Raw genomic sequence first — 18,312 nt, 5'->3', positions numbered from 1 at the left:
TATAATATAATATAATATTATATTTATAGTATAATATAATAATAAATATATAATATATTATAATTATTAGCATAAATTAATTTTCCATCCTCTCGATGACTATGGAATAATAAATATAATATTAAATTATTTAACATAACATATTAATATATTATAATATAATATTATAGTTATAGTATAATACAATAATAAAGATATAAAATATTATAATTATATCATATAGTATATTTTGTATAATTATTATATTTTATTATGGGTATTTTGATATAAAAAGAAAAAAATTATTATAACTCAAAACAGCTTCCAATTCTTAAAAATGTTTTTTCAAAAAAAACTCCAAAATTATTCATATATCCGCCTATCGTACCGGAGATATTCCCCCCGGCCCCGCAGTTGCCCTCCTCTAAATAAAAAAAAAAAAAACGCACATAACCCGCTAGAACGCATCAATATCGGTGCATCACTGGATCGGTGCACCTGCAATGCACGTGACATGATGTCTTGACGGCGTCCGTGGCACGCACGGGCTCCCGCGAGGCCCGTGATTTACTTTTCTTCGCTTGAATCCACCGATGGATCGTGCAATTGTCGCTTCGAGATCCATGGATCCTGAGTTCGGAATGCTTTGAGATATGTGTGAGACGAGATCCAACGATGTACCCGAAGGAGATCAATCATTATTTCACCCGAAAGGTACAATCCGAACTCATAGGCAACGCGGCGTAACGGCGTCATCCTTCGTTAGCAATGTCGGTCGCTTGCGTTTAAACTCCGCTTCCGACTCTCCGCGTGTAGGGTTTGCGAAAAGAAAGAAACAACAGCTCCAGGTGCGTTTCTCCTCCTTTCCAAGTCCTTAGGGTTTTCGTATCTCCCACTTGGGTTTTAGGGTTTAAGCTTGTTCCTTCAAGTTTGGGTCGATGGATCTTATGTCTCGTCTTCTTAAATCCTAGAAGAGCAGAGCTCTACGATAATACTGTTCTTTCGATCTTTCCCCCTCTTTTTGAATATTTTGATGCATGGATTAGCACGGAGGATTTATTTTTGTAGGAGTTTGATTGAGTAGAGATCGGTGGGGCGAATGCTTACAAGTTTTAAATCTTATGTTTGCACTTCAAGATCGTTTAGTTCGGGCCATGGTTTTCTTGAAATTCCGATACATAGTGGCATTTGTTAGAAAGGGGAGGGATCAAAAGGAATTTTTTAGCGAGAAAATTTCATTTATGTTCTTTTTAAAAGGAGGAGTTCTTCGCGATTTTTATGAAAGAGATCAGATTATGATGGGTTGTGATTTTGATTTGAATAATTTTGTCTGGCCTGAAAGATGCTAGGGTTTTGGGTCGCTGAAGTAGTTGGGATCTATCAAGAATACCTATGTGAGTGTTTTCTTTAGTCTTTTGCCATTTGAAGTCTTGTATTGACTACTGAGAAGTTCATATCACAGGGAATTCATATATTAGTATACTGTGAGAATCTCAGAAGGCCTTTCTTGCTTTCTATCTGCTAACTGATGTTGACGAATATTTCTTTCTTGTTTTTTGTCTCTGATCTTTCAAATCCTTTAAAGACAATACCCCCACCCCACCCCCCCCCCCCCCCCCCCCCCCCCAAAAAAAAACAAAAAAAAAAAAACAGAGAGAAACAGAGAGAAAGAGACTAGCAAGAGCTCCATCCATACTGAGTAGAAATAAGGCGACAGAGATTGTCATGCATTGTTTAGAATTGAAAAAGAAGTTCCAAGCATATATCAAAATTTATTGGCTTGTACGGTGTGACAAATTGCTACACAGCAATACAGGTCGATACATGGTGACATGTGTTGACGTGGATGGTAATTGGTAACACACCCTATGTTGTACTAATAACCTTCCATCAATGGAGAGCTGAAACAATTGTAAGGATAAAGATGGTGATGGAGTTAAAATCGGTCCTAGCTTGGATAAACAAAATTAGGGTTGGAATATGGTAAAGAGTTGGTATAGTTTTAGGAGTATACTTGAAAGCACGGTGCGACTATGATAGGCATCACACCAAGATCATACCAAGGTTGATTTAGAGATTAGGAGTGTAACAAAAAGCAAGTTTAGACTATGCTAGACATCACAGCAGGATCATACAATGGTTGATTTAGTGACCATTATGCTTATGCACATTTCATGTGTTTGAAATATTTAGAACTATCATATAGATCATTATGAGCTTGAAGGAGTTAAAGTCAGTAGTTGAATTTGCGGATGATAAGTTCAAATTTGACAGGGTGCGATTTCTTGATGCTAACGAAGTTGTTTGAATTTAGATTTAGTTAAGTTCAAATTTTGCAGGGTGCGATTCTTGAGTCTGCTAACATAATTTTTTGAATTTAGATTTAGTTATCGTGTTAAAAATAACTATCTTGAAGTGATTATTCTTGGTTATATATTTGAACAAAAGAATTTGCTACAATGAGCATGGGGGCTTATAATATGAAAATTAAATTATTTAAGTAGAGTCATAAATCTTTTCTAGGATGACATAGTGTTATTCTCATTGTCATCAAGAAGCTGTTGCATCATTTTTGCTTCTTTTTGTTGAATTGTTTTTTGGTGAGGGCATTGTAGGTTTTAGGAATTTAGGCAACTATCATCATTGATCACTTGGATGGAAATTCAAGAATGGTGATGATCCATCACCATTCTTCAAATGTTGAGTTAGCTTATTCGAGGTGCCAGGGCTTATAATCTCTTGCTTATATTTTACAAGCGTGCAAAACACAGTAAATCTGGTAAAAATGTTTGAGTTAAGCGGGGATGCTTTTGAGAGCATCTAGTTCCAAATGCTTCCTAATCAAAAATAATAAATGATTTTTCAGAATGAAAATTAGGACCTTTGGTCATGATCCAAGATATATGAAATATTGGAAACTAAAAAAAAAACATATTCTTGAGCTTCTTGCCTATGCTTCAAACCAAGAAAAGATGAATGGTATAAATATAGCTAGTGAACAAAAACATAGCATATACTTTATAATTTGCAATTCCAAGCAAACAATTGATCGTGATCTGAACATATTAAAACATAAACAGATCAAATTTCTGCTGCTTTGGATGTTTTCTAAACTATATATCAATCTGAAACATGATGTCATACTGTTGAAATTATCAATTTTGTTTTCATTTGATGCATGTGTAACAGACATAAAAAATGCACGACTTTTTACTTCTAGCCAATTTTAATCTCATTGGTTATGATCAAGAATGCTGATTTCCATTTCGGAGGTCATTTATTTGTTTTTGACTGGGAAGCATTTGAAGGCAAATGCTCTTGGAAGCTTAACCCCACTCAAAATGTTTAATTTCATGAAAATAAAAGCTAATAAGAAGAATTGTTTTAAGACATCATTGTGTGCTAGAAAATGAGATTGCAGTTCTTTTGTTATTCTTGTTTACCTAATGTTCATGGGTTTACTGTCGCTGAAGGCTTAACATTAGTTTCAATAATTTTCTATCTTGGCGAGGTGAATTGGTTAAATAAGAAGATTGTTAATAACAAGATGTTACAAAAGTGGTGTTATGATTAGGTTGAGTAGCTATCTTTAAATTTTAAATCACCAAAGTTGTTTCTTCTAGTTGTGAAATTATTTAATACAATAAACTTCCTTGCAGTAGTGCTTTTGGAATGATATTTCATGTGTTTTTTAGAGCAATTTATATGGCAATGCAACTCATGGTGAATTTTAAATACATTTGATGAGATGAATTGGTGCATTGCAACTTCTAATTTGAGGAATACTGCAAATCACTGCAACTCCCAAAGAATTCTTGACATAAAGCAGCTGTTGATCCAAAAAAACCATTAGCACAAATTGGGCTGGCTAAGATTAAAAAAGAAGTATCAAGCAATTTAATGGGAATTGGTTTTAATTTGAGTCAATAGCCTTGATCCATGCATGAGTTTTTTTAAGCATTTTTTTTTTATTTTTTTAAAAGTTTAGGATTTCTTCTAGAATTAAAAGTTTGATTTTAAAATCCACTAATATTCAAGCTTCAAAAAGATGGAGCTTGATATTCATAACCCTGTCTTAGTACCTTAAGAAACTTTTGGGCTTTTTCAATTTTTGTTAAAACTAGACCACTGAAGTTTCCATCCCTGAGTTCAATAATTCTGTACTTTCTGGAGAAAATTAGTCCTTACTTACTCCCTCTCTTTGGAGATATATGTTTGGTAGATGATTTGTATTAGTTTTGGTATTAATCCAGGATCCATGAGTTGCACTGTCATAACTTTTGGTAAAGAGCACATGATGGAGTATTTCAGTTGAAAAATGGTGTTGCATGCACAGTTTTGCTTGTATGGCCTCATGCATCTGTGAATTTGTGCATTTGTGCTTATGTCCTTGCTATGGTTCATTTTTCTAATGGTAGTTTGTTGTGTCTTCTTTCTTTAAGACTTTTAGATTAAAGTTTGCCTTGTTTCCTCCTTGTTCCTTGGGTGAATTTTGGTTAAAAATACTTGCCATCTCATGGTATCAAATGACTAAACTTGTAGTTCCGTGAAGCACCATATATAGACACCTTGTGTATACTGCCTTGGTGGCAAGTTGTTGTTTTGACCTAGAAATTAATCAACTATTTTTGTTGGAAACCCTATGTGTTTTTCTATTTTTCAAGCATTCCAAAAATATTTTAAAAATCTAAGGTTCCAAACTGTAATTCTATAACATGCTATATCTTTCCTTAGTTTTAGGTACTTGTTTATAAAGCTGTAACTGTTTACAAGATCTTTATCACAGAATAATAAATATTTCCACTTTCCCTTATTTGGGAATTCTTTGATAGAGAATAATATATAACTGACCTTATAAGATTCTATACTCATGCCCCCTTCTGTAAGAACATGAATAATTGAAAAAGCACTTAAAAATCTAAGTTGCTTTGGCAATAAGTTCCTGGAAATTTTTTTGAATTCTTCTAATTATGATGCTACTTTACATTTTGCATATTGCTTGTTCATTTAGACTTTAGAATCTCTCCTTACATATTCATTTGTTTCAGTTTTTTTGGGAAGCTTCCTTTGCATGATTGTTTCCATTTTAGATTGCCTTGCTTAAATTTTATTTTCATGATCAGCTACTAATGTTATTATAGTCATGCATGATATTTTAATCCTCTGTTTACGAATGTGGTAACATAGGTTTTTGCTTTCTTTTGCAGTAAGCCAATGGAGGACGACACTAATGTAAGTTTTGTAAAATCGACATCTAAGCTGCATGTTTTTTGTAATGTGACTACCTTAAAATTACTTGTTAGGCATGTTTTTGAAAGTTGAAACTTGATATCATGACAATGTGATTTGAGGTCTATGCAAACTGAATATTCCTTTTTAGGTGCAAGCTTATTCAATTTTTGAACATGTCACTGTTAACCTGATAATATAGAAGTTTTGTGCAAGAATATGAATCCTTTATTACGAAAAGTGGTAATCATGAATTGTGCATTGCCATTATGAGTAGATTATGCATGTGGTCTTCTGCCCGCATCCTGGTTTCTTAGAGACCTTGGAGCTTGATTTACAAAGTGGCACTATTAGCAAAATTTTGTTCGGCGAATCTTTTTCTTTTTTAATCAAGTTAACAAAGAAAAAAATCATATTAACTTTTTTATTGACTTTAGAAAGTATACAAATTTTTTTGAAGTTAACTAATAAGAAAAGCATATACCTGTTTAAGTAACTTTAAAAACTATACAAAATTTTTTCCATGAATATTGAGAGTGGTGGCTGTTCAATTTGAAAAATAGAGATGAATACCTTGAAGGGACCAAGAGAAGAAGCCTGAGATAAAGAATGGACTACCCATTGTTTATTTTTTTTGACCTAATCAGAAACCTAAACAGTTTATTAAAGTCCATCTTGATCAAATATCTTTTAACTTCAACATGGTGCAGCTATCCATTGGGCTGAAGGTGGCCTAGGGTTGGAGGCAGCAATGCTTTTGTGATCGAGAGTCATAAGATCAAAATAGGCTTGAAGAGGATGAAGAAGAGAAATAGAAGTGGCATTACTTCATCCTTCAAGTTGAGATGGGGATAATGATAGCCTTGATTTGAGAATCATAGGAATACGAGTCTATGAAGTTGCTTACAAGTAGGATCTCAAAGTTTGAACTATGAATTAGTGCTCTAAAATAGGCAAAATTCTGGATATGTTAGATTGAGTTAGGTTGGTTGCATCCTTTTACGTACAAAAAAGGATATCAAATTTTGCTTGTTAGCTATTCTCATGAGTTTAAATTGTAATGTCTATTCCACCCAAAAATATATGGTTAGGTTAGTTGCAACCCTAGATCCTTTTGTGGGGAGAATTTGTGAGGCATTCTTCTTTATGCTTCATTGCTTTGGCTTGTGCCATTGAACGTAATCAATCCCTAGTTATTGCATTTACCAAATGTTAAGGTAGTAGCTCAATTTCAAGATTTAAAAGTTCGGTTTTGGTTTTGGCTTTGGCTGGCCCAAAAGAGTTTTGTCATTTTTGCCAATGTTTATAAAACCAGACCAGACCGGCTGATTTGACTGGTTTAATTGGGAGCTGATTGTTTGTCCAGTCCGATTCAAAGGATATTTTAAAGTGGTCAAAATCAGTGAAACCCGAGAGAACTAAATGAACCGGTCAGGTTTGACGTCTTTTTAACTCAAAATTCTTTTAGATTGGCTGAAACTAAGTGGCTTTGACTCTCCCTCTATCTTTTTCTTCTTCCCTGGTCTCTGGCGACGCTCCCTCTTCAATTGTTTTCTCTTTGATGGCCGATGACAACGGAGGTGGTGGATGCGAGTGGAGATGGGGCCGGCCAGTAATATGTTTTCCCTCTCCCCTCTCTTTTACCCCCCTCTCTCCCTTTCCTTCCTTCCAACCTCCTTTCTAGCTCTGGCTTGCCCTGCCCCCCTCTCTCTACCCTATTTTTCTATTGTTGCGCACTGCCATAGTGTCTTGGTGCTAGTGGTCGACGGCCCCTCCCCCTCTCTCTTCTACTTCATCAGTGGGACCAGTGACCAATGCCAACCCAACCGCCTACCTCGACATCGCCATTGCCATCTCTGCCTCCATCCCCAACTCCTCCGACTAAACCACCAACATCCTCCCTTGCTTCATCTTCATCAACCCATGTTCATCCCCCTTCGCCATCGCTAGTTCCCTCTCCCAGTGCTTCCTCATTATATCTAGTTCCATCCTTAGCCTCGCTTGTTCCATCTCCGCCTACTTCACCATCCTGTTCAGGAACTCCTTCAAGCTCCACTTGCTCTATACCAGGGTCAAGGGTAGCCCTAACACATCCTCCTCGGAGGATTTATTCTCTAGTTCCTTCTTCACCGACCCCTGTTGCCTTCTTTCCACGTCCAAAGCCCCCTATTGCAAGGCCTCGCTCAGCGATAGCTGCCAACTGCTTGATCTCCGGCCTCACACAACGTTGGAGCCCTGTACTGCTCTTCGATGTCACTGGTCGACTTGGAAACTAGACAACTTGCTGGTTTGCTGTTTGGTCCGGCTTTAAAAACATTGATTTCTTCTTTAGCTTGGATAGTTTCAGTTGAAATAAAAATATTTAAAGGAAGAAAAATTAGGAAAAGTGTAAAGAAAAACTATATAATTCTAGAAAATAAATCAGATGTCATTTTAGTGATATTGTGTTGTTTGGAACCTTGGCTAACTTTGTGCCGAAACAATTGAAAAGTTATGTTTTTATGTTTTAAACAATAGGTAAAATTTCACATTAATCTCTGTATTATTTGAGAATCTAACAGACAAAATTCGATGTAGTTGTGATATGAACAGTAGAATAGTTGCATCTGTCAAAAATTACTTCCCTGAATGACATTGTAAGATCACATTGCTCCAAATCCCCCCCCCCCCCCTCCCCCTCCCTCTTTCTCTCTCTCGATGCTGACCCACCTGCACTATAATTACCTAGTTTCTAGTATTTGGGATGCACCACCCAAGATTCGAAAGCAGAATTTCTGGATGCTATGCGGAAGGTCTTTTCTATAGAATATGAATTTGATCTAGAGAAAATAATTCAAAGAGATGAGAAAATGACAAATACAAACACAGATGACCTATATACACTGCTTTTGTCATATGTCAGTTTCTGCCAGAAGGCCTGAAACTTTGAATTTACATAAGTTGAGTTGGTTCAGACCAAAAATCAAGCTTTTATTTTGTTTTTGCAATTGTAGCCGAAACTTTATAACATGGTTATTTGGCTGGACTACCCCCTATGGTAATGCTTTTAAAAACTGGAGTTGTGACTAAGTAGTGTTTGGATCAGTTGGACAATTAAATGTTAGAGTCAAGGTAATGACATTGAATGCCAGAGTCAAGGTATTGGAAGTGTCCCTTGAACCTACCCTGGACTATTGGATGTATGCAAACTTTGGAGGTACTTGATAGGTTATGTTTCATTATTCGACCTTGTTGAACTTGATAGTTATGGTCTTCCTTGGCCTAAGGCCTGTGAGTCTAAGTTGTTGCCCTTGAATTCATGTTCTTTCACTAATAAGTGTATAACTTTTTGATAAAAAGGGAAAGTTAAAGAAGCACTCATCCTTTCCATAAAAGGCTTATGGGCACTTGTCACCGCTTGATGCCTTCTTTGCTTTTAATATACCTGTGTCAGATAAGTAGTTAAGTAGGATGCAACTAATAAGGCTGTCTAGCTAAAGATGCTATCTTGATTGCTTCCATTTGTATAAGCCCTTAAATAACCTATGGTTGTCAAGTTAGTTGGATTTCTGTTTGTGACTGAGATAAAAAAATTCTTATAGAGCAAAGGCTTCTTAAAGTGGGATGTCAAGCATTTTCCAAGGTGGACATTTCACTTGCCAGCTTTTTTTTTTTTCATCTTTAGTTTCTTGAGGTGGGTAACATGTTTATCATGCATGTCCTCATGAAAGAGGCATATGCCCCTTGCATGTTTTATGGGCAATGGTACTATGTGTTGGAGTGTACCTATGAATTGGTTTTGAATGATTGTGGTTCATGATCTCTCCCATTATTTGGACGTGCCCTTATGAGATTTGAGTTAGTTGACTTGAATGCCCCACTGACCTGAAGCAGGTTGTTATGTAACTAACAATGTATGCTAGGGGTTCGATTTATGCAGGTCCATTTTTGTGAACTATCAAGTTGCTATTCATGATCTCGTTTAGGTATGTAACATAGAACCTTTACTGTGCAACATGAGATGAAGCCCTCCCACCAACTTCCATCCTTCCATTGTTCCATGGTTCTTGTATGGCTGAAGTTGGTTTTAGTTTCATACAGACCAACTGACCAAATTAATTTCAGGACAGGAGGTTTTTAAGGTTTCACTGGTTTCCCTATAATTTTGGTCGAGTAATCCACAAAATCCATGTATAAGCTAGATTAAATAGCGTTCTCCAAACAAAAGGGCCTGTTACCTTATTATTTCAGCCTTTAACCCCATCACTAGCTTTTGTATGATTCTCTTCGAAAGGTCCTTAGGGTGCTTGTTTGGCTGTCAAAGAATAAAAGTTAGACAAAATTACAACTATGCCCCTCATTTTTTTAAAAAAAATAAAATAATTAATGCTAAATTAAGTTATCTTTTAGTCCAGGCAAACTTAGCTCAGTGTGATGAAGATTTAACTCGATAAGATAGGAAAGTTATGCATTCAAATTTAAGGCTTTTGGAGAGGCGGATATACACTCTTAGTTGTTTATCTGTCAACAAATGAAAATACATCGATACTATTAGCATAAAATTTCTGAATGTGCCCCTCAAGTTTTTTTAAAAGATAAAGAAATGTAGTCAACGCTACATTGTGTTGCCTTATATCCCAGCCAAATGTAGCGTAGCATGATGAAAATTGACTCAATAAAGTAAGAAGGTTAAATATGCAAATAAAAGGCCTTTGGATGGGCTTGTGCTTTCAACTTTTTGAAGTGTGAATATGCAAATAAAGGATCTTTGAGGGATATATCAGAAATATGATGGAATCCCAATTAGTACATATGAAAAAATAGTTAACAAATATTAATTTTAGTTGATTTCAAGTTGATCTTGTGCCAAGGACAGTATTGTCTCTGATCAGGTCAATTTTGAGTCAGTTTGTATTGAGTTGGTATCCAGAGCCTTTAACCTGGAGACTGCACAACATGAATAATGTTTGTTTGCCCTAGGATGACATAAAGTTGAACCTGAACTAGTCTTGTTGGCTGGCTGTGAATGCTGGTGAACTTATATCACAAGCTCATTGTTTAGGAACAATTCAAATTGGGGATGGATTTCAATTTACATTGTGATGTGAAGAGTCCACCAGATACTAAAAAAACTAAGAGAGGTGACAGAAAGAGATTAGATGTCAAATCATTGATACAAGCTTGTACATGGAATAAAATGTCTTGAAGAGGCAAGAACAATGAGCAATAGCAAAAAACATGATGGGGTTACAAGAAATGTATTCAATGGAATGAAAGTATTTCATTCACTTATTATATTGCTCTCTTTACCTTCATGTTATCTCTTGAAATTGATCATTCAATTTGATCAGGTTTAATTCTTTGGACTTTCCCTTAGCTTAAAAATTTGTGACTTGCTACCGGTTTGCATCATCTTTCATCTCCCTCATAAAAAACGTTGCTACGTGGAATACCATTCTGAAGCTCATTGAAGACAGTGCTTTAAAGGACAACATATGAAGTGTTAACTATGATAACTATTGCTGATGCAAACCCACTTTTTTTTTTGTATCAGCTAAATCTTGATGATGCTTCTATAAGCTGTATTACAATTTTCTCGACCAAACTGACGAATGCTTGCTTGTTCCACTTCTTATAGGCTGGAAAGAAAGAAGAGGAGGAATTCAACACAGGCCCTCTCTCTGTTCTGATGATGAGTGTCAAAAACAATACCCAGGTAAGAGACTTATGCTGTTCATTAATGTATGTCAACATTATTCTCAAAGAGGGTTAGCTTAATGGTTGCATAATTTTCCTGTATTGTGTTCTTTAGAATGAGCTCATTGAGTGAATGTAAGGGTGGCAATCCTGACCTAGACCCATTTACCTGATCTGACCTGCCTAACCTTACCCGAAGAAGAATAAAAAAAACACTGATGGTAACCTTTCGAGCTGACAAAATTAGTAATATTATTTGGGAACATATTGAACAATATAATAGAGAAGTAAAAGATTGTGAATACTGGTACCGGGCCAGGTATGGGTCAGCCAACTCCAGCCCCCCACCAAGTTGGGTGGGGTTCGGTTCAAGATCCTTTAACCCGTTGAGCCATTAGGGAGATTGTGATTTGGAGTTTGGACATCTCACTCACTTTGGAGAAAACTTGTTTTAAAAGTTGGGTTGGCATGTAATATTTACTTAGAGGTATGTGATTTATATTAGCATGTTGCTTTCTTTGCTATATTATTATTCACTAGTTAGTGTATTCAGTTTTTAATTTCCAAACAGGTTTTATTTTTTTTTCGCTACAGTGAAACAGATTTTGAGTTGGGTAGTAGCTCAAACAATTTTAAAAAAATGTGGACAAAAAACAGTCTATCCATGCAATAAAAAGCCCAAAGCTAGATGGGCCTGAGCCAATTAAACAGGTCAACAGGTCTGATGCAGTCAGGTCCATAGGGCCTTTGATGTATGATCTCGATGTGACTTGAACTGAACCTGACCTGCAAATTTCCAACCCTAAGAAAATGGCATTGATTATTAGTAATCTCTGCTTTTTTTGCAATTTTGAGTCATTGACATAAATTCTACAGAGGAGGAATTCCTTCTGTTTATCTTTGTGGGGAATCTGGTTTTAATTGGGGTCTTCGTGTCATCGGGCAAAAACTTGGATTACATTTATTTCTTTACCTTCTGTGCTCAAAATTCCAATAAAACAATTCAATAAGATTTGGACTTAAACTATTGCCACATTAGGTACTCATTAATTGCCGGAACAACAAGAAGCTACTTGGCCGTGTGAGAGCATTTGATCGCCATTGTAACATGGTTCTCGAAAACGTCAGGGAAATGTGGACCGAGGTAGTCTCAACACTTAATTATAGTTATTTTTACATCATTACTGTATCTACAATGATTAGTTATTGTTTTTTCTGCAGATACCCAAGACTGGTAAAGGCAAGAAGAAGGCTCTCCCTGTTAACAAGGATAGATTCATCAGCAAGATGTTTCTTCGAGGGGATTCTGTTATTATTGTTCTCAGGAATCCCAAGTGAGGATCAAGTTTACTCTTGGGCAGAATACAGGCATGTCATACTTGTAGTGCAGCTAATCTGTGTCTGTTACTAATATTGACTTGCGGGTGTGCTGTCCATCTATCCTGTGTAATGGTTTTTATCACTCTTTTGATTTGTATATCATTTTTCGACTGGATTTAGATTTTGGGTTTTTAACCGGTAACTTGATATTGAAGCTTCTTATAAATTTTTTACATGGTGTAGTTTTGATTATTTTCATCATATGGAGTAGCATGCACATCGGATCAAGTAGCACATGATATGTTTTTTTTTTAATGGTTTTGTAATATCAAAGAGATTTAAGGTCACTTGTGACCCGGTTATGGATGATGCCTTGAAATTCAGCTTGAATGGGTTCTTTGCTTAAAATCTAATGCCAAGCATTAATTTTTTTGTTGATTTCATAGCATGTGGTGAGGCTAGATATATAGCTTTGTAGTGTGGAATAACAAAGTAAGGAGTGAATCTACTATTTTCTATAAAATATGGAACATCCATCAGAAAAATGTGTGAATTTTCATCTTCTGATGATTTGATTTTTGTGGCTCTGTAGGAATCGTGGTCTTGAGAAATGCATTTATGGAACAAATAACTATTGTTTAAAAAGCTTAATAAGAAATTTTTACTAGCCAAAGCTGAATTGAAGGTGAACTCTTGCGGGCAAAGGTTGGATTGAAGTTTGAACCAGTCTGCAGCACGGACGGTTGCGAAGAGTTGCTTTGGTTTTTTTCGTTGGTGGCTTGATATGGTCGTGAGGTGGTCAGAGAGCTAAGGTTTTGTGGGAGTAATGGAGGGCAATGGAAATTGGATATGACCGACCCCCCGCCACCACCCCCACCCCCCACCCCCCCCCCCCCCCCCCCCCCCCCCCCCCCCAATGCATTTCAACTTGAGTTGTCCACAACATGGTAGGACTATCATGTTCTTTGATAGGGTTATCAAGTGGCTAGTATCATGTTCTTCGATCGGGTTATCAACTAGCTTCGATGCGGAAAGGTTGAAGGATGTTTTTTCAAAATATGTAGCTCAATGATCCTACCCTAAATAGGGAAAATAACACCTATGTATTTGGAAGTAAAACTAGCAAGGATGTTCGCTAGGTTTATGTGGAAGTTAGGGAGTAACGCTGTAACAGCAGGTGTCTGCTTTTATCTCTGATGAATTCATCATTCTGAGAATGTCTCATTGTTGCACTTGGTTCTTTAGGGTTCGAGAGAGATCAACGGGGCAGATGAGGAGAGATGAAGCTGGAGAAGCTTGTATACTTTGTAATTTGCTTATGACATCAGTTGACAAGCTCTAATTCAATGCCTAGATTTTGCGGATGGATACCTGAGAATTTTTTGATGCAGTTTCCTGTGGTGGATCAAGACGTAGCGTTGTTTCTTAGCTGAAATTTGTGTGAAGGAGTCGAAGTTTTAGATTATGTTCTCAGCCTAAGGGCCTCTTCCTCGTTGTTCAAATAATCTGCAATACATCCGTACTATATTTTCACGCTTGGTTACAAAAAGATGAAAAGTAATTAGGAAGCTGCAGCCAACATGATGAGAAGGGGATAGGCATGTAAACAAGGGGATGAAGGTTATTAGATGGGCATTCTATCATCCACACTGTAACTATTGGAGTCCAAATATTTTGGGAAGCGAGTCAAATATGAAACCTCCAGTTTCTAAGTATGAGAATTAGGATAAAGTCCCAATTCCTAACCTAGATTCCTATTCCTTGACAAAGTTAAAAGCAGATGATAAGTTTGTTGTTCAACCAGGGGAAAAGAAAGGGGGTAGATATTCCACTCCCACAGTATCCTGAATGATTTATCCTGCCTCTCCCATACGTACAGCTAGTGTCGGTTAGCAACTTAGCTTGAGCTCTCTTCCTCCATAGAAAAGTCTGGTTCAGATGGCTTCCTCAACCCACAATCCGGCACCAATGAGACCTCGCCGCCTTCCCTCCTCGTGCTGGTCACCAAACGCTTCACGAACAGGGCCCCCTCCGGCCCCGGAACTGGCGCTCTCCGCGACTCCGTCAACTCGACCGGTGCCTCATCGAGTGGAAGCTCGGTCGAGGGCCTCCGGCGCTTATGCCGCCTCCATGCTGCTTGTATGAAGCACGCAGCCCAGGTGCGCCACTGGTGGGAGTAGAACCTGAACTTGTGCCGAAGTTGCTTGCTATGGAGCCTCCGGAACTGCGAGGCAACGAACTTGAGGTCATCGGCGACGAGCGCGAACGCTTCCACCTCCGACACGGCCTGGACGGTGCGCGTGGACGAGGGAAGGAAGGCCGCCGGACGGGGGTCGAGCGCCCACGTCAGTAGCTCCTCGCCGCAGAAATCGCCGGGCCCGATCCGGCAGCAGTTGAAGAAGCCGGTGCGGCCGCCGTTGGTGGTGTAGGAGTCGAGGTGTCCCCGGATGATGAACAGCATCTCGTTGACGGGGTCGAGCTCATGAACAACGTATGTGCCGTGCGTGTAGAGGGCCGGCTTCAGCCGCTCGCAGATGGCGTCCAGCATTCGCTCGTCCATCTGATCGAACAGCGGCACCTGCACCCAATTTATATGCTGAAATTAACACCCAGCATGCAAAGTCCGGGGATTTTTTTTTTTAATAAAAAAAAATCACTTTTACTTTTATATAAAGACAAGAGAATTTAACTATAAAAAAAGACACACAGAAATCTCAGAGGACTTCCGGCGAAGTTCATTTGTTCTCCTTCCTTCTCTTTTCTAAATGACGAATAGGCGTGTCATCCCGACAAAGTTTGGTTAGCATGCATGCAGCAACTATCAAATAGATAATGGTTTTAAAGGTGGACTCGTGTTCTCGAAAGTCAATGGTTGACCTGGTGATTACGGTGCATGTTGACGTGTTGACTGGAAAATTGAAACAAACGGGCAGCCAGGGAGATGGATCCATCCTTACCCTTCGAACTAAGTCGAGGCACAGATGGCGCTTGATGTCCTTGCGCAGATCCAGGGGAAGGCCCAGAAGCAGTTCTTCTTCGTCCACCCCTTGGGTTGCCACCCATGTATGCTCTTGGTATCTCCGAATGGACTGCTTCAACTCTGGGGGCAGCTGCCGGTGACGCATCCATTGCTCCGTGTCCGTCCTCTTAATCCTCCACTCCTCCAATCGGACTGTTGTTGCTTGGAGGTAGGACTGTCGAATAAACAAAAAAAAAAAAACCGAAAGAAGAAGGAGAAACAAGATTAATACTTGAAATATGCGGCACTTATCTTGTGTCAACTTTAATTACTAGTAGTCACTGGTCTCAACTTGGCGCTTTGATGACAACTATCGTTGCTCTTGCATCCCTTTGTTCTTATAGATCTTGTTCCCAGGTATTGGAACATGGAATTGTTTCTTCAATTATACAGGCCTATCATGGATTTCTTAATATGATGAATTGCTCGCTTGAAATCAGTATTGGCATGTGGAGCTTCCCCCTCTCTTGCTTCTTTCATGTTCGTGCATGCTTTGAAACTATTAATCATGAGCTAACACATCTTAAATTGGAATTTTATAGCCTTTGTGTTGAATAGACGTTGGCTAGTCCATGAAAAAGGAACTGTCTATCATTTGGATTATTGAGCAATATTTGGATGCGTAAACTTACTTGCATATTGCCAATGAGCAATCCAAAGAGCACCAACCCAAGAATGGCGATGATAATGGCGAAGCTGTTTTCTCCTACATATGTGCTTGTCGAGAGATTTTGCCCCAAACAGCTGCAGAATATAATGAATATCAGGCATACATGGTTCAGATTAAAACATTTTTAGGAAGATCCAGACATAATGCTTACCTTAGATTCTTCAGTCCCCACCAGAAGCAGTAGAAGTACTTCTGGAGGAACGGTGAGGATGTGATATTAAAGTTCACTGCATCAGCATAGATCCCAAACTGATAGAAATTTTTATTAGGGTCACATAGATCTCTTAGATTGCTCGATTGATACCACCTGTTCCTAGAATTGTCGATGCTTCGACAATTGAAGTATCGGTACTGACAAGATGGGCTTTCAAGACGGCAGGCCTCCATCCAGCATGCTTCTTGTCGCTCGATGGACAGAAGGTACCAACATGCTCCTAGCACCTACGCTCACGAGGCAAATAGATTGCTTAGAAGATCAAAAAAGAGAAATTAATCTGAGGCAATCAGATTTTAATTTATATGTAGTTGGATCTTGCTGTCTGTTATCATATATGCACTCTCATTTTTAACTCAAGAGGATTTTATAAGAATACAGTGATATGCAACTGAGAATTAGACAAAAAAAACTTCTACCACCATTGATAAAATGTTCATGTTTATCATTATTTTCCAAAAGAATTACCATGCACTCAGGGAATCAAATACGAGAAGTGAAATAGGATCTACACTTCATGCAAACTCCATTGATGTCTTAACACACACAGATCTTGATGAGGTGTGGATTTTACTTACATGGCTTGCGAGCATGTAGAGTACAAGGTTGTATGCAGCTCCTGCCCATGCAGTTTCAGTCATGACCCCTGATGTCTTTACAATTTGCTTTGAGAGTGGAAATATTAAGAACAGCCTTGGAAGGTATTGCAGGATGATGCTAAAGCGAAAAACGTTCTTCATGTGGACCATTGTGGAACCTTTTAGGCTGGGAATGACGATCCACAGTAGAAACTGTCACCACGAATTCAAGATCAGTTCTCCGAAATGTAAGAAATGAATTCTTATTCCACAGCACGGCTCAGAACAAATTGAGAAAGTGGAGGAGGTTTTGTACCTGGGGAAGAGGCAACGCAGCAATGAGGTCGAGACAGAAGCCCTTGGATTGATACCTTGAAGCAATCTTGCAAGAATCGATAACAAGCTCGCCCCTCCCAAATACCCGAGAGGATGGAGCAACAAATGCTGTTCGATAGCGAACAAAGATTCGAACAGCATAGAATACATCTGCCAGGGAGCGCAGCACTGTGAGAGCTACTTCAAGTGGTATCTCTATTTCTATGCACTCTGTTTTCTGAGTTCCGGGCAAGTAAAAAAACAGAGGGTCGAGGAAGAGTGAGATCAGGCATGCCACCAAGAAGGTTTTGTTCCACCGTTGAATTATGCGTCCATGAGGATCTAAGAACTTCTTCTCGTCGTTCATTAAAGATTCATAATCCTCCGAGAAGACTCGAGACAGCAGTGTCTCTTTGAATGATCTGCAGGACTTCCGAGGACAGAACATGGATCCTGGTTTACGTCTCCACGCCCCATAAATACTGTTGGCGTGTTTGGCCGAATTGTTTGAATTGCATTTTGTTGATCTTGCAACTTCAACATCATCATCATCATCATCATCATCATCATCATAAAATCTGAAAAACATCCGAAAAAGGTGAAGGTAATATCCTCTTGTGAGGACTTAAGAGTGCAATAAAAAGCGAACTGCTTCAAGGTACTCGATCCATTTTTCCTTCCTAGAATTGGAAGAAAAAAGCTAAGGACTATATAAGAAATTCTCATGTCGATCGAATGGTTCTCAGATATCGCACATTCAAAATTCATGGAAGACAATCTCTCGCTACCATGAATTTCATAACAAAGTAAAGGATTTGTGCTTCTTTTTTTAATATTCACAGAAAGCTGAACTCAATCTACTTCTTTTTGTATTGAATTAACTGGAAGGTATTAACGCATCTAAGAAGAGAAGCAATTCCAAATCAGAAACAGTTGACGATAAGCTCACCTGACAGATCTTGAGCTACCATAAGCCATTGTGTCCTGTGACGACTCCTCTTCTGTGTCATCAATCTATTGCCTGCTTATATGTCGTTGCAGCATGAAGGCATCGAAACTCCAGAAAGGGACCACAATTCGATTCTCATCCATAAGAATAAAAAGGTACCCTAGTTTATGTGTCATTGCAGGATGAAGGCATCGAAACACGAGGCGTCGAACTCCAGAAAAGGACGACATTTCATTTCTCATCCATAAGATTAAAAAGGTATCCTACAACTGCTTTCACCAGAGATCTTGTGAATAGAACAACCTAGTTGCATTAAAAGCTCTGGAGATCCTTCCCTTGGTGAACCTCAAACATATGGTTTGG

General features: G+C 38.3%; 2 protein-coding genes across 3 annotated transcripts; one reads left to right on the top strand and one right to left on the bottom strand.

Annotated features, from left to right (window-relative positions):
- The first annotated feature begins 693 nt into the window (after window positions 1–693).
- Window positions 694–12,437, top strand: LOC103708426 (uncharacterized). Of its 2 annotated transcripts, none has more exons than XM_008793348.5 (5): window positions 694–827; window positions 5,187–5,211; window positions 10,826–10,903; window positions 11,924–12,028; window positions 12,106–12,437. In XM_008793348.5, exons 2-5 carry the CDS (start codon window positions 5,194–5,196, stop codon window positions 12,220–12,222), a joined length of 318 nt encoding a protein of 105 aa, XP_008791570.1. In that variant the 5' UTR covers window positions 694–827; window positions 5,187–5,193; the 3' UTR covers window positions 12,223–12,437. The 2 variants fall into 2 exon arrangements, with proteins under 2 accessions (XP_008791570.1, XP_008791571.1); XM_008793349.4 differs by lacking the exon at window positions 694–827 and adding an exon at window positions 1,316–1,373.
- Window positions 12,438–13,876: 1,439 nt separating this feature from the next.
- Window positions 13,877–18,093, bottom strand: CNGC15 (cyclic nucleotide-gated channel 15). The gene is made up of 7 exons (XM_008793383.5): window positions 17,950–18,093; window positions 17,002–17,578; window positions 16,686–16,898; window positions 16,045–16,334; window positions 15,856–15,967; window positions 15,162–15,398; window positions 13,877–14,782 (listed from the first exon to the last, which is right to left on the bottom strand). The coding sequence occupies exons 1-7, from the start codon at window positions 17,976–17,978 to the stop codon at window positions 14,102–14,104; spliced, it is 2,139 nt and encodes a 712-aa protein (XP_008791605.3). The 5' UTR covers window positions 17,979–18,093; the 3' UTR covers window positions 13,877–14,101.
- Between the last annotated feature and the right edge of the window lie 219 nt (window positions 18,094–18,312).

This window comes from Phoenix dactylifera, chromosome 3 (assembly GCF_051530095.1).
Source record: "Phoenix dactylifera cultivar Ajwa chromosome 3, Ajwa_hap1_PhDact_Kaust_v1.1, whole genome shotgun sequence".
NCBI classification, from domain to species: Eukaryota; Viridiplantae; Streptophyta; class Magnoliopsida; order Arecales; family Arecaceae; genus Phoenix; species Phoenix dactylifera.
This window is presented reverse-complemented; position numbering and strand designations above follow the sequence as displayed.

What these genes read in the sequence shown, in the direction of transcription:
- LOC103708426 (XM_008793348.5), top strand. An exon ending in GTGTCAAAAACAATACCCAG is followed by an intron (nt 10,904 to 11,923) that starts GTAAGAGACTTA and finishes TTGCCACATTAG; the next exon opens with GTACTCATTAATTGCCGGAA. An exon ending in TCAGGGAAATGTGGACCGAG is followed by an intron (nt 12,029 to 12,105) that starts GTAGTCTCAACA and finishes TTTTTTCTGCAG; the next exon opens with ATACCCAAGACTGGTAAAGG.
- CNGC15 (XM_008793383.5), bottom strand. Translation starts at nt 17,978, where the DNA reads ATGGCTTATGGTAGCTCAAGATCTGTCAG. An exon ending in GGTAGCTCAAGATCTGTCAG is followed by an intron (nt 17,579 to 17,949) that starts GTGAGCTTATCG and finishes GATGTTTTTCAG; the next exon opens with ATTTTATGATGATGATGATG. An exon ending in TGGGGACTGAAGAATCTAAG is followed by an intron (nt 15,968 to 16,044) that starts GTAAGCATTATG and finishes TATATTCTGCAG; the next exon opens with CTGTTTGGGGCAAAATCTCT.